The sequence below is a fragment of the Stegodyphus dumicola genome, chromosome 7 (assembly GCF_044657685.1).
Source record: "Stegodyphus dumicola isolate Sdum_Otavi_A_Nest chromosome 7, ASM4465768v1".
Lineage (NCBI taxonomy): Eukaryota > Metazoa > Arthropoda > Arachnida > Araneae > Eresidae > Stegodyphus > Stegodyphus dumicola.
In genome coordinates, this window is record NC_140774.1 from 124,298,225 (window position 1) to 124,314,875 (window position 16,651).

Here is a 16,651-nt window from a genome sequence, read left to right on the forward strand (position 1 = left end):
TCACTTTAGTTTATTGAAATAAGTGGAATTCTACAGTATTGCAATTCCAGATTTATATTTTGTTTGTCTGTAATTGTATAATTTTAAAATTTTGCATTGTATATTTTCTTTAACTTATGTATAAGGTTATCATTGTTTGTAGTAGTGTGGGAAATTAGTAATTAAACAGTTTTACCCTTTTATTAGTTTTAAAATCCAATTTAAATGTCCTAAAATGTACTTTATGCATATTTGCATAGATGTATTTTTATGGTTAAAAGTTAAAAAAAAAAGTTTTAGGAAATTTAATGTGAGACATATCTGTGCATACAATGTGATAGTTATATTCTCTAAATTTGTTAAGCTAGCTAACATAAGCTGTTTATGTGTGACCTGTTTACAATATATATATATATATATAAATATTTTGTAGCCATATCTTTTTTTTTCATTTTTAGTTATTAAACAAAGAACTTTTAAACAATTAAATTTGGGATAATATTTTCTTTAAAATAAAGGTAATCAAGTACTTTTTCTTTACGCACTTGCCATGCTTTTTTGCCACTGTGAAAAAGAAGCCAAATGCAAGCAGACTACCAACAATAATATCTTGAGGACTGTATGTGTAAAGAATAATGAAATGCACACACACACTTTTTATTGCAATAGCACAGCCAAAATGTATGGCAAGCGCATAACGGAAAAATACAAGTAATCATTATTGATAAGATTAAGTTTTTTTATAATATTACTGAAAATCAATGTGAAGAACTGTACTCTGTGATGCTCAAATATATTTAAAGCTAAAAAATGAAAGGTTTCTAATTAATTACTCAATTTAGATATGGAAGCTGTTCATTTCCCTTCTTTTATTTGACTTATTTTTCTATAAAGAAAAAGAACCTTATGCCTGACTCTTAAAATTGATAGAGTTTTCTTTAAAACTAACACTAATCTAAAATTGATTTTTGCCCAAGTTTATAATGTATATTAAAGGGAAAAAAAATCTCTGTCTTTATAAAGTATATTTATGTTTTGGACAAAACGTCTGATGTACAAGCTAAAGTAAATAATTTTAAAGAGATGAAATATATCATGCAACAAGTGCATGTAGTTCTTTGAAAAAAAGAAAAAAAAAATATGATCATTATTTTAGGAAATGAATAAGGACATATATTCTATTCTAGGCTAGTTAGTTACAAAGGCCAGAAAAACAAATAATACTAGTGATTGATATAATTCAGTTGTAAGTCTTAGTAATATTTTAGCATTAAAAAAATATGTATATGTCATATTTTTAATGCGTAGTAGAAAACACTGGAACTCTTTACAGCTTTTGGTAGCAGTCATTGCTTATGGTTAAGGCATACAGATAAAGATAATGAATTGGGTTTGAATAAATTACCATCTTTATTTTCACACATATCCAATTAGTTCGGTAGTTTATACAATTAGTTTGGTACTTATTCAATCATAATTCAATATGATAAATTTCTATGTGCAATGCGCAAAAAAAAAAAAAAAAAAAAAAGTACATTGTTCTATATCTCCCATTCCATTGGGCCAATTGACGAAATTCAAATTGCGTTTTTCATGTCTCCAAAGCGCGACTTAGGATTTATATTAGATTTATATATAGCATTGTTCTAACATAGGTATTTTGACACAAAACCAGACTTTTTCTGAAATAGCATACAATTTTTTCCCCTTATTTCGATTCTACGACTCAAATTATGCCTAGATATTAAATTTTCTAAAATTTGGTTCGAAATTTATGGAGAAATTCAAAAATTTATCTTGCGACAATTTTTTCAGTTTTCGTCAAGAATAATTCACTTGGCGAACTTCTTAATATGTGGCAACCAATTTTCCTTTCCCTTCCATTATGCTGGAGAGGAAAAAAAGGAACCTTTTTACGTTGTGCACGAGTGGAAAAAAAGATACATTGTTTCTTCTTCCAAATAATTTTGGCAAAGTGTCTAAACCACATTTGATGTTTTATCACTTTCAACAAATATGCCAAATTTCAAAATGCACCAATATGTAAATTCACGTATATCTTTGGAAATTTTGAATAAAAAAACTGTAATTTTTTATAGGTATGCTTAGAAATACGTCAATGTTAAAATGATGGTAAAAATTTTATAGATTATAATTCAAAAATATTTTTGAAAAATTTATAAAAATTATTTAAAAATACAAATTTAAAAAATAATTCATAAAAAATTCGTGAATTTTATTTGGAATGAACCTAAATTTCGAAATGTGTTACATGGTTATTTATGTGTGCAACTATCAAAAATTGTTCACATGGTTTACTGAAAAATGTAGTACATAACATTCCTTCACTTTAGTTTATTGAAATAAGTGGAATTCTACAGTATTGCAATTCCAGATTTATATTTTGTTTGTCTGTAATTGTATAATTTTAAAATTTTGCATTGTATATTTTCTTTAACTTATGTATAAGGTTATCATTGTTTGTAGTAGTGTGGGAAATTAGTAATTAAACAGTTTTACCCTTTTATTAGTTTTAAAATCCAATTTAAATGTCCTAAAATGTACTTTATGCATATTTGCATAGATGTATTTTTATGGTTAAAAGTTAAAAAAAAAAGTTTTAGGAAATTTAATGTGAGACATATCTGTGCATACAATGTGATAGTTATATTCTCTAAATTTGTTAAGCTAGCTAACATAAGCTGTTTATGTGTGACCTGTTTACAATATATATATATATATATATATATATAAATATTTTGTAGCCATATCTTTTTTTTCATTTTTAGTTATTAAACAAAGAACTTTTAAACAATTAAGCAAGAATCAAATAAGTTTCATAAAAAAAGAGAGATTAATAAATATGTACCAAACTCAATTAACACTGAGGAGCTAAAATTTTGAGAGCTAATCTTTTAAAAACTACTCTTGCAATTTTTACAAAACTTGGTAGTTTGGTGTAATTTGACTCGTAGAATCAAAATATGGAAAAAAATTAGTATGTTCTTAAAAAGTCCGTTTTTATGTCAAAATACCTATGCTAGAACAATGCCGTATATAAATCTAATACATATCCTAAGTCGCACTTTCGAGACATGAAAATCGCAAGTTGAATTTCGTCAATCGGCCCAGTAGAACGGAAGATATAGAACTGTCCCCCCTTTTTTTGTGCAGTGTACCTTTGTTTTTTAAAAGAAATGACAAAGCATTTAAGCAAGATAAAGCAAGGCAGTTTTGACAGAGCGGCAGTTAGGGAAGGGAATAATGACTTAGTTTATTGTGCCAAGAGTATTTATACGAAGTCTGATGTATAAGTTACAGCTAATCTGAGGTTGTTACATAACATAGAAGGATCTCCAATTTGGGAGAACAGATGAATTTATGGCAAGAGCATCAAATCTAAAATAGTTAATTTTGAGGTTGCCAATTATTTTTAAAGCAGCTATTGTATTTTCTTATATCTTACACACACACGCACACACACACATATATACATATATCAACATGTTTATTTTTTCTTCTGTAAAACAATTCACTTATAATCCTGCATCTTTTCAATTATAAATTAATAACAAAATTCAATTATTTGTAATGTATTCTATGGCAATGATGTAAAATATTCAAGTTTCATTTATGACCGACTTCAGCCTTTCGTGGGTGCAATAATTGAAATGGAAACAACATACTACATATAGTGTGTATACATGCTTTCTGTATCCATACAAAAAATATAATGTAATAATCTAATCAAATCTCCCATACAATAAACAATGGTTTTAAAGTAATCTTTACCTTACGTTTTGGTTTTACTGATTATCATTTATAGGAAAAAAAATTCGGTGATTCAATTGCTGTTTAAGTTGATGATACATAATTTTTTTTATTCATAATTAAATTAAATTTGAATTAAAAAAACTTTGTATTTGATTTCAGAATAAGAATTCTGATTTTTGTGCACCTTTGACTTCTTTTGATTGGAATGAAGTTGAACCTAATCTTCTGGGTACATCTAGTATTGATACAACGTGTACTATATGGGGACTTGAGGTAATGTATTTAATCACTTTTATTTCATTCTTCAATTTAAGCATACTCTGTGCCATGACCTGCTTTTATGTATATTTATATATAAGCCTGATCAAATTTTTAAAATCCTGTGTAGGATTTTGCAATTTAAATCTTCTGGCCTGAGATTCTGAATATAGCTTTAGAATGCTTGTAGTTAGAGCTAAAATACGAGTCAAGTTAGAAGACCTTTTTTAGGACTGTTAATTTCTAATAAATACCCAAAAACAAACTTTTTTAAATTAATACAGCCAAGTCTTATTTTCATTAGATTAATTCTGTCAGCATAGAATTATTAAATTTCATAAAGTTTGTTGTTGATTGTAGAAAATAAGATATAATTGAACAATTGGTTTTAGATAAAAAGTATTGTGTAAAATTATGTAACTAATGTTTTCATTTGTCATCTGATCATTGCTGAGATTTTGTACTTTCTGTTAAGTTATACTGAGAGTTTTATACTTTCTGTAAATTAGAATAATACAGGAATTATTCTAATTTGAGATGAATATATTAATTCAGGCAGTTATTAAAAAATTAAGTTAATGTATCGTATAAAATTAACCGTATTTCAAAATAGCTTGCCTTCTTACTTTATGTGTATTATTTTTTGTTCTAATATGTGAAATTAAAGTTTAGTTTTTTTTTTTACTTGAAATCTCTATTGTAACGATCCTCAACCAGTGGTACGCAAGAGAAAAATAGGTAGTATGCAAAGAAACAAAGCATTTTTTAACTATTAGATTAAAAAATTAAGTACCTTAACATTCTGTTTAAGCTTTTTCTGTAACACTCATAAATTTAGGTGATATGAGCTTTCTTCAAGGTCAATAGTCACTCATAGACTTCAGCAAAGTAATCCATTTTTATTTTCACAAATATAGCCATAGACAACAAAATTTTTCATAAATGATGTTTTTAAAAGGAGTAATAGAAATGGATGTTGTATTTAATAGGAAATAAAAAGAAATTCCTATAAAAAGATAACAGTATCTCATCAATTCTTTTAGAGTTCATCGATTTATTAGTATGTTTACATTTTATGTCGTCATCATTTCTGGGATCATATTGCTCTATTTTCAATTAGAATAATTTTTTTTTACGTCGATTTGCTGTCTCTAACAGCAGGTTTCTTGTCTTCTTGTTGCTTTGTATTCCTTACTTTTCTATGCAATTTGAGAATTGTTTTTTTTTAAACAACTCATAATATATTGTGCATTAAAATATTTGTGACAAAATAATTAAACAAAACTAGATTTTCAAAATGGAAAAATCGCTAGGATTGACTAAGTGCAAAAGTGATGATTCACAGGTGATGGATCTAGTACAATCTACTAGCACTAAAAATACTGAAAAAGAAAAGAAAAATTCTTTATGGAAAATAAAATAAATGCTATTTATCATTTAGGTTTATTTGGAATGGAGATGAAATGAACCCTCAACCTCAGTCTGTTATTTGCGATGAACTATTAACCAATCAAAGTATGAAACTATTGTTTCCTTGAATCACCTTGAATCTAAGCATACCAATTTAACAATAAATCTGAAGAATATTTTAAAAGGAAATTAAAAAATAGTAAAGGAATTCAAAAATAAAGAAAGGGTAATGAAAGGGTTTGTTACATCAAGTGAAAAGCTTTGGAAGCAAGCTACATGGTAAGCCTAAGAATTTCCGAGATTGGGCAGGCTCACACTATTGGAGAAAACCTTGTATTACCAGCAGTTAAAAACATCGTTTTAGCATTATTCAACAAAAAAAGGTGGCTAAATAAACTTAATAACATTCTGTTATCAAATGATGCAGTAAATCGACGAATTCATGAAATTGCAAATTCCACAAAAAAGACACTTATTCAAAAAAATGAAACATAGTGAGTATTTTGCATTACAGTTAGATGAAAGTACTGATATAATGAATGTTGTTCAATTATTAATTTGCATACGTTTCAATGAAGATAAAGGAATTGCCGAAGAATATTTATTTTATTAATCTCCTCATGATAGAGCTCCAAAGGAAATTTTCAAAGTAATTGACAATTTTATGTCTGAGAATGATATTCCTTTGAATAAATGCCATATGCAGTGACAATATTTTATGCCAAGAGATGGACAATGAACATGAAACACTTTTGTTACATTCCGAAGTAAGGTGGTTATTCAGAGGCCATCTTCTTTTAACTTCGATCAGAAATTCAAATTTTAATCTGTGTATCAAAATTTGAATTAAAAAAATGTTTAGTGAATTATGGTTGGAGCATTTAGCATGTTACTTGATATTTTAGGAAAGTTAAATGAATTAAATTTAGGATTACAAGGACAGTGTTAATTTGTTTACCATTAGAGATAAAATAAATGCAATAATAAAAAACTCTTTATCAAAGAATTGGATAATAATATTTTAAGCTTTTTTACCACTTTTAAAAATTTTCCTAACCGAAAATAATTTGAAAATAAAAAATGAATTAGCATCAGACAAAAAAAAAAAAAAAAAAAAAAGTTTTTCATTGATAAATAATTTCAACATGTATTTTCCCAAAGATTATGGAAAAGAAAATTGAATTAGAAATCCATTTTGTTAAAATTAATTTTATCTCATGGAGGAAAAAAAAAAACAGTTGATAGAAATTTCCTGTTATTTAACTCTTAAGTGAAGATTTCAAAAATAACACTTTTGGTAATGTTTGGCTGGAAGAAAAGAAAGAAAAAAAAAAAAAAAAAAGAAGAAGAAGAAGAAGGCATTTTAAATAAAACTTAAATTTTTATTGCCTTTTTGCTCAACCTATTTGTGTGAGCAAGGATTTTCTTCCATGTTACATTTGAAAAATAAGTACAGAATAAAATTAAAAGTGGATCCTAATTTACAATTAAAACTAAGTAAAATAAATGAAAACATAAAGACATTAATCTTTCTTAAACAGGCCCAAATTTCACACTAAATTTTAGAATTAAAGTGTTATAATTTAATTTAATTTTTTTATGTGTTTATATTTAATACAAATAGATAATAGGCTGTACTAATGGTAAAATACATATTTTGTTCATAATATTTCTGTTGAGAAATTGAAAAATATTCATTATAAAATGTTGTGGTGGTACTAAAGTTTTTCAGTTTTTGTTTAGATGGTACGTGTTAGTCAAAAGGTTGAGAACTGCTGCTTTATTGTATTGAATAAAATCAATTTTACAAACTACAGAAGAGTTTGTTCAGTTTGTTAATCCTTGGCTTAATGGAAGCATGACAGTTATTACCTAGGTACTGACGACTTGTTATAACCAAATTATTAAACCAAAGCATTAAGATTATGATACTGTGTATCAGACTTGCTTGTTATCTAGTTTCTGAATGGTCTTTGGTGTAAAAATTTAGCATTTTACAAGTTACATGTATGTCGTAAATGAGTAAAGTTTATGAAATGTAATTTATTTTAAGATGTGGATTGTTAAGTAAATGTAAAAAAAAAGTAATTTTCATGGATCAGGAGGAATCTGAATGAGCAGAAGAAATTTTTTATTTTCATTTTAGGAGTATTACAGTAAATGAAAAATATATCTTTTGATCATCTTTAATTGCAAATTTCTCTTATAAAGTTCATTATAAGGGCATTCTTCCCTAAAGTAATGCTTTTGTGCTTTGCCATACTTAACTAAACAAACAAGCAATCATATTAAACATTTTATGGTAAGTGTTGCAAATTCTAAAATTTGGGTTTCTTTCAATGATAGTGCTTTAATTTTCAGTCAGAATGTTTAAAGTTCAAAAATCATGTGTTTGGAAAGTTCAGCAAATCTAAAAACTTTCTTCACTTTATAAATATTTTAAAAATTTTATTTCTGGTATACTTCCTTATTTTCATAGTTTATTTGAAGCAGGACTTTCTTTTCATAGTATTATTTTAAAAAAGTAATTAACTAATTTATTATTGCATGGGTTAATATTCGATTTTTACTTTCTTGTATGAAGTAGCGGAAGTACTGTAATCGCAAAAACTTTCGAGTATCATATTTCAGCGAAAATTTCCATTTTCACAGCTATCGAATACAATTTAACGATTTTTTTTTTGCATTACATGTGTACATAAGAACAGAATAAAGGACTCTTTTTCCCAAAACAGGTTGCATAAAGGATTTAAAATGTATTCAGAAGAGATTTTTTTCATGACGTCTATATGTACATATGTATGTATGTATCTTATCTTGCATAACTCAAAAATGAGTGGTCTCAGAACTTTGAAATTTTGTATATAGGACTGCTATAACATGTAGTTGTACACCTCCCTTTTTGTTTGCCATTGGTCGCACCAAAAGTATATAAATGTAAGATATAACAAAATATGATAGCTGTTTCAAAAAAATAATTGACGACCTCAAAATTAACATTCTAAATTTGGTAATCTGCCCCTAAATTAATCTCTTCTCACAGGTTCCAGAGTTTTCTATCTTACGTAACGTTTTAATGCAGATACCTCTTGTCCAATCAAATTAATTCTAAACCAAAACTGTGAACTGAAACTTCCCCACTCCCAGCCTTCTTCCTATGAAAGTACTATAACCTTTCCTTTTTTCGGCGTTAGCTCTCCTGCTGGTAAGATGCTTTTCATCCATGCTGCTGCCGCTTACTTGCTTAAGATGACGTCATACTTCAAAATGGGAGTTATTCTATTCAAATATTATTAAGAAATATCTTGTCTGAAAAAGGATTATTTGATATGCATGGAAAAAATAAAGATTGTGATTTTTCAAGGTGTGTTGTGCTAAATTGCGTCATCATGCTTTCCACTCTGCCACCTTCAAACCACAGTTTCATTACAACAATATGGCACAGCCGATTTTGGACCCTACAGGCGTGGAACTTCAGTGCAGTTTATTTCATCTAATCTCACATCGTTTAACGAATGGATAAAATAAAAAAGGTAACTATTCATCTGAATTCCCAATCAAGCCAGTACGGTCTTCTCGGTCATCTACGCATTTGAAATCATTACATATATTATAAAAAGTCAGGACAGGATTAACCTAGTGCAAGTTTTCCCGAATGGATTTCGACCTCTGCTGCCTCAAACTTCCAGTGAATCATCAAATTCGTTTTCGGTGTGTGATTTAACGCATATTCAGAAAGTGCTTTGAAAATCATGGAGTATCGTTCAGAATCAAAAAGTGTATTGAATCAAGGTCAATGCCACAGCATAGTGAAATATGGTTAATGTTTCTTGCTTGCTTCGAATATTCGTAATGTTTATGCATTTCCAATCATCGCGTAAAAAGAAAAACATCCAAAGTGCTTTAAGTCGCTCGCTTCGAATATTTACAGTGTTTATTCATTTCCAAGCATTGCATTAAAAGAAAATTAAACATCCAAAGTGCTTTGAAGGTCATCAACCTCATCAGTGAAATATGAAATGCCAAATAGTATTTTGTGCTCTCTTGTATGTACAGCGCTTTAGTCGGCTAATTCTTCATATTCAAAAAATGCAATATTATCAAAAGTCATGAAATGTGATCGTGAAGTGATATTAAGTTCCAAATTAAGTTTATTTCGTTTCGGGAAAAAAAAAGAAAAAGTTGCATTTTTAAGTTATTGTTTTATCATTTATTAATGGTAATATTTTGCTTAAATCATATTGAGATCAAAGTTAATAATTTAAAAATTTTAACATTTATGTAAAATGTAGTTTTGTATTTCTGAATTGGGAAAAAGAAATTATTGAATTTGGTAAAAATTAGGAATGTTTTACTTAGGGAAGGTTTCTAATGCGAATAATATTTTTGTACTATTGTTTAAAATTTTTTTGAATTTTTACTGTATTTTAGGAATGAATTTATTGTTTGAAAATTTTAAATTCTGGAAATTTCTTTAATGTTTTTATAATAAACGTTGAAGGCTCTCACCTTATGAAAAAATACATTTTTTTTAATATAAGTATTTTTATTTTTTCATAAAATGGAGTGTGTTTTTAATATTCGTATGGAAGGACAGCAGTTCGAAAAGGCCAGTTGCCTCTACGGAAGGAACGGAGGCTTTTTCTACAGTAACTGCTAATTTGGCAAATCTTTTGGCCACTGGTGAAGAATATTAAACACCAGTTTGCTCAACTGATAAACCAATATGATGGAAATGCTAGTATTTAGATAAAGTTGTGGAGTCTTCAAGTTTTGTAAAGAATAAGTAAATTTTAAATGTCGTAATAATAGTGAAAAATTTGAAATTGTGTTTATGAATGATGTTTTACAAAATTTTTATATTTTAAAATGCTTTCCTTGAAAAACATAATTAAATAATATGAAAGTTGGCATCTTAATTTGTAATATAATAAAAATATTTTCATCAACAAAAATTTGAAAGAATTTTATTTGAACATTTAGTTTGTGAAAAAATTTGAACTTTTACCATGTGGAACTTTCAAGAACTTTACAAAATTTCATTGGACATTCCTATCTCAGAACTCTAAAAAATGCTATTGTTTAAAAATAATACAGTGCTAAAATTCATAATTAAATTCAAAATTTTATGACTTTCAATGAAATGTCAAAATATCGGTCAAAGTTTTATGGCAATAATTTTTTGTTAAAAAAAAGTAAATATGTTTTGTATTTTCACAATTATAACTCACATTTTGCTGCTCTAATGCTTTTTCTTCCACTCTGCTCACACAACTTTTCTTTTAAAGGGGGGATATGTAAGATATAACAAAATATGATAGCTGTTTCAAAAAAATAATTGACGACTTCAAAATTAACATTCTAAATTTGGTAATCTGCCCCTAAATTAATCTCTTCTCACAGGTTCCAGAATTTTCTATCTTACGTAACGTTTTAATGCAGATACCTCTTGTCCAATCAAATTAATTCTAAACCAAAACTGTGAACTGAAACTTCCCCACTCCCAGCCTTCTTCCTATGAAAGTACTATAACCTTTCCTTTTTTCGGCGTTAGCTCTCCTGCTGGTAAGATGCTTTTCATCCATGCTGCTGCCGCTTACTTGCTTAAGATGACGTCATACTTCAAAATGGGAGTTATTCTATTCAAATATTATTAAGAAATATCTTGTCTGAAAAAGGATTATTTGATATGCATGGAAAAAATAAAGATTGTGATTTTTCAAGGTGTGTTGTGCTAAATTGCGTCATCATGCTTTCCACTCTGCCACCTTCAAACCACAGTTTCATTACAACAATATGGCACAGCCGATTTTGGACCCTACAGGCGTGGAACTTCAGTGCAGTTTATTTCATCTAATCTCACATCGTTTAACGAATGGATAAAATAAAAAAGGTAACTATTCATCTGAATTCCCAATCAAGCCAGTACGGTCTTCTCGGTCATCTACGCATTTGAAATCATTACATATATTATAAAAAGTCAGGACAGGATTAACCTAGTGCAAGTTTTCCCGAATGGATTTCGACCTCTGCTGCCTCAAACTTCCAGTGAATCATCAAATTCGTTTTCGGTGTGTGATTTAACGCATATTCAGAAAGTGCTTTGAAAATCATCGAGTATCGTTCAGAATCAAAAAGTGTATTGAATCAAGGTCAATGCCACAGCATGGTGAAATATGGTAAGATGCTTTTCATCCATGCTATGGATAAATAAAAAAGGTAACTATTCATTTGAATTCCCAATCAAGCCACTACGGTCTTCTCGGTCATCTACGCATTTGAAATCATTACATAAATATATGTATATATATATATATATATATATATATATTTATATTTATATAATGTAAGGTAAAAAATATGAAAGCAAACTTCTAAATTTAATTCACTATAAACTCTTATTTTCTATTTCAATTGAGAACTTCATCTCTCTGTCCTAAAAATAGCACTTTAGTCTAGACTGCATCATTAAAATTAATCATGCAATTTTACGTAACCCTTAATGCAGATGCCTCTTTACCAATCATCAAATTGCAAACCAAAACTTTTCTCTTCGTGTGCTTCCATCTCTCATAACTACGCACTTCAGCTTTGCTCTTTACTGTGCTTAGATGTAATTTTGCTGCGGTAAATCTTCTGTAGAAAGGCATGACTAGAGTGCCAAGTGGTTGTGGCCACAACTATCAATTGCAAATAAAAATGAAATTAAAACTGCCACGATTGCCAAGTTCTTTTGATACTACGCAATCAAAATTCTTCTTCAATATGGATCTAAGCAAGCATCGACACTCCGGCATTTCTTTCCCTTGTGCTTTTAATATTACATATATGTACTAAATGGGACCAAAAGTAAATTTTCAGTTTTGTGCGACGAAAAATTTGCCTGCTAGCCGAGTTGCTTGTTTTTGCATACAAACTCTAATTTTAATTGTAAAAATTGTTTTAACTGTATTAGGTGTTTTATATTTTTCAATTTTTGATAAAGATATTTTGAGCTTTTATTTATTTTTTCTTGCCACAAAGTAAGAACTGGATCAATTGAATGAGAACTATATCTCTAATAGAATTCAAGAAAATAAGTTTAAGTGAAATGAAGCAAGAAATGCATATAATTTAATATTCCGTGCAAGAAAGTTGGGGTGAACACATCAGATTTTTCTTTTAATCAAACTTTTGCGGTTTAGAATGTTATGCGTGTTGTTTTGTCAGTGTAATGGCTTATATCTGCATTTTATTTGTGATAAAAATTTCAAGTGGCATTTTGTTTCAAATCAAAATAGTTTCATTAATATTGTACTTACTTTTACTGTTTAGAACTTTTTTACTGTTTAGAAAGATTAACTACAGTTGAGTTTGTACTTTTATTTTCAGACTGGGCAGTTGCTAAGTCGTGTAAATGTAGTGTCTGGGCATGTAAAAACACAGCTAATAGCTCATGATAAAGAAGTTTATGACATTGCCTTTAGTCGTGCTGGAGGTGGAAAAGATATGTTTGCTAGTGTTGGTGAGTAAAGCCCAAAATTTTGAACTGATGTTTTAGCAGATGGTATACATAATAAATAAATGCATGCTTAAATTCAAGGAGAATATTTTTGGTCTGATAGAAACTTTATATTTATTATAATGTTAGATAGCTTTTATTTAGTATTTCTATAGATCCTCTGGAACATGTGTATTTTGCTTGACTCTAAAAATTAGATCATAATACGTTAAAAGTTGTTTAATTTTTTCCGTCTGTGAATTTAAAACTTTTTTAGTTTGATAATTTTATAGTACTTTCTTAGTTAAGATCAGCATCTGCAATATTCAAGGATTGGATTTAAATTTATAGCATTATACTAAAGCCCATTAGGCTATCCTAGTGACTATGATTAATTACTAAGTATTTAAGATAATAATCTTTATTACTGTTCATGCGATGCGTACGTTGTTATACAACAATTTCAAATTAACTAGAAGTGGACTGTACTAAATATTTTATTCGACAACTTTAATCAAATGTGTGCCATCTTTCAAGCGATGACTTACTACTAACAACAACAGCAATAAAAAAAAAAACTGAGTAAGCGTTTATCCCCATTTTCCACAAACCCACAAAAATTATCAACACTGCCTTGCTGCGGCATGCGTACTGACCCACTAACGATGTATCCAAAAATTGACTGATAGAGAATCAGGTCTTGCATATTTATTCTATTTGTTCCCAGTAAATCAAAAAATATTTCGTTAGATAATAAAACATGTATTTGACCAGGTTTATAAAACTCTGGATCAGCTAAACCAATGAGTTGCTACTGCTTAACATCAGGAATGTTTATATATCTAGCAGGCGTTACGCAAGTTATTTTTGGAACAACAAAAAATTGTAAGGTACGAATAAAATCTAGTAGCGTTAGCGATGGTTGCTATAGCTTTTTCCTTAATACCCATAACTGTACCATTGATACCTGAAAAAGAAGCGTTTATTTTTCTTTTCTTCAAATTCAATAACTCAGCACCTTCTTTAGTAATGAAATTATTTTGAGAACCGGAATCCAGCAAGGCTCTCAGCGAGATAAATTTTCCATCATTACCCTTAACGAAAATAACTGCAGTTGAAAGTAGAACTTGTTTATTAAGAGAACTGCAAATATTCAACGCAGTACCGTTAATGGACTTTGCTTGGTTGGTTTCATTAGTGTCACTAACCTTTTGGCTGCTTGCCATTGGAGTAAATGTATCAGCATTTGGAGAAAGATTACTGCTTAATTTATTAGTCTTGTTTGTGATTTGATTCGATGTGCCATTTGCTTTATCGAAATTTTCTTCATTTCAATCAAAATGTAAGAGCGAATTGTGAAATTTCTGACATTTTCTGCATGTATTAGAACTTTTACAGTCCTTGATTGTGTGGACCGAAGATAAACAATTGAAACATAGTTTTTTTGTCTTTACAAATTCAAATCGTTTCTTGACTGTTAGATTTAAGAATTGCGCACATTTCAACAATAAATGATCAGCTTTACAATAAGGACAATTTTTTGAATTTTCCGAAAGTGATGTAAGAGCTTTGGTATTAAATGAGCGTTTCGATTCCCCATGCGGAGGTTTGTAATGTGATAGGGTGCGAGCGTGTTCCTTCAAAAAAGATGTCAGTTGTTTAACCGTTCCTATCTCGTCTTTTTTAAGTGACCCTTCCCACCAACACCGAGTATTTCTATCCAACTTTTCAACTAATAAATAAACAATTAACGTGTCTGAAAATTTTTCCACCTTTTGCTCCAATGCTTCCAAGGATCGTAAACATTCATGCACCTTATCGATAAATTTTAAAAGCGACGAAGTAGAATCACTCGTTTGAGGTATAGAAATTAATTTCTTTATGATAGAATTGATCAAATCTTTTTTGTTGCAATAGCGCTCAACCAACAGATTCCATGCTATGTCATAATTCGAATCTGAAATTGGAATGGACTGAATAATATTTAAAGCGTCTGCCTTACATGAACTCTTTAAATATTGCAATTTTTGCGCATTAGTTAATTTGCTTTTTTTATGCACAGCTGCGGAAAATAAATCCTCAAATTCAATCCATTTTTCGATTTTCCCACTAAATACTGGAAGAGACAATTTAGGCAATTTTATATCCGAAACAATTATGTCTTTACTCGAACCGTTTTCATTTGAGCAGCTATTCCTTTGAGAAGGGATCTCAGAAATTTTTCTTTTAATTTTCAAATGAATTTCATCGAGATTATCTACTACATTTTCCTTTTCCTTAATGAATTCGTCAGTGTCCTTTTCTTCACAATGTGCAAATAAATAATCGAAAATGTTACTTAATTCCTTTTTAAATTCTAATATTTTTGATTCGTATAACTCCAATAAGGAAATATCTGCTTCATCCACTGTAGAATTTACCTTATTTTCAAACTTTCTGATACTGCATTTTAAACTTTTTTTGTTAGCTTTAATTGCTTTCAATTCACTCATCATGAACAAATAAATAATTTATCACTTACCGTGATTGCAGATTTCTCGACAGCAACACCGGAAATGAACGATGACACAGTATCCAATCTTAATTGCGTAATCCACACAAAAATGAAAGCATCCCAAACACTCTATATGAAGTTATGCGTAATACAACCAAACGAAAGTATTACAAATGTTCTAAAAAGTTAATTTTAGCAACGATATCTTCTACCTGTGGCTCGGCGGGCCATAAAGTGTTCATGTGATGCATACGTTGTTATACAACAATTTCAAATTAACTAGAAGTGGATTGTACTAAATATTTTATTCGACAACTTTAATCAAATGCGTGCCATCTTTCAAGCGATGACTTACTACTAACAACAACAGCAATAAAAAAAAAAACTGAGTAAGCGTTTACATGGTTGCTGTAATGAACATCTGCGCCATGCAAGGCGCGAAGAAGAGAAAAAAATGACGTAATCTTACAGTTAAATAGTCTTAATGACTTAACAATTACCTTGCCTGTTGCATCCTAAATATACATTAAAAAGAGAAATATATATTAGTATTACTGAAAGTAATTAGTGAAAGCTAGCGAAAATACAAATTGCAATCTTTTTTTATTATTTTAAATTGTCATTCTTACTTTTACATGGTTAACTGCAAATTTTGTCATGTGATTAACTGCAACTAATTTCTAAAGCATGACTGAATTTTGAAAACTGCAACTGATTTCTAAAGCATGACTGAATTTTGAAAGTTAATCTTTGACACCCTTGTTTGCGTTACTGAGGTCCTTTAATTAATTATTTATTCATTTAAAATACTTCCATATATTTCCTGCAGTTCTGTGCAATTTTTATTAATATTTTTAGTTGCATTTCCATATTAATTTTTTTTAACAGGGGCTGATGGATCTGTTAGAATGTTTGATCTAAGACATTTGGAGCATTCTACCATAATATATGAAGATCCACAACACCATCCTTTGTTGCGTCTTGCATGGAATAAACAAGACCCCAACTACCTAGCAACATTTGCCATGGATGCTTCTGAAGTATGAAGTATTATGATTATATATGTGGGATTCTAAATCCATAGCTTAACATTTTTCCTCGCGCACTGTCTTATTTTGTTGTCTGCATTTGTTGTCTAACTATTGACTGCACGAGTGAAATTGATAGAACTCTCGCCACTTTGTTTTATGAGAGGAAATGTTATAGATGTTGTGTTTAATAGATATAAGATGTTATAGATGTTGTGTTAATAGATA

The 16,651-nt window shown here is 29.1% G+C and overlaps 1 protein-coding gene across 1 annotated transcript in view; it reads left to right on the forward strand.

Moving 5' to 3' along the window:
• Window positions 1-16,651, forward strand: part of wap (DDB1 and CUL4 associated factor wap) — an 80,008-nt gene that overhangs the window by 30,447 nt on the left and 32,910 nt on the right. Inside the window, exons 4-6 of the mRNA XM_035374481.2 lie at window positions 3,913-4,026; window positions 12,793-12,925; window positions 16,284-16,435. Of these exons, the coding sequence (XP_035230372.1) occupies window positions 3,913-4,026; window positions 12,793-12,925; window positions 16,284-16,435 (399 nt within the window). The remainder of the gene's footprint in view (window positions 1-3,912; window positions 4,027-12,792; window positions 12,926-16,283; window positions 16,436-16,651) is intronic.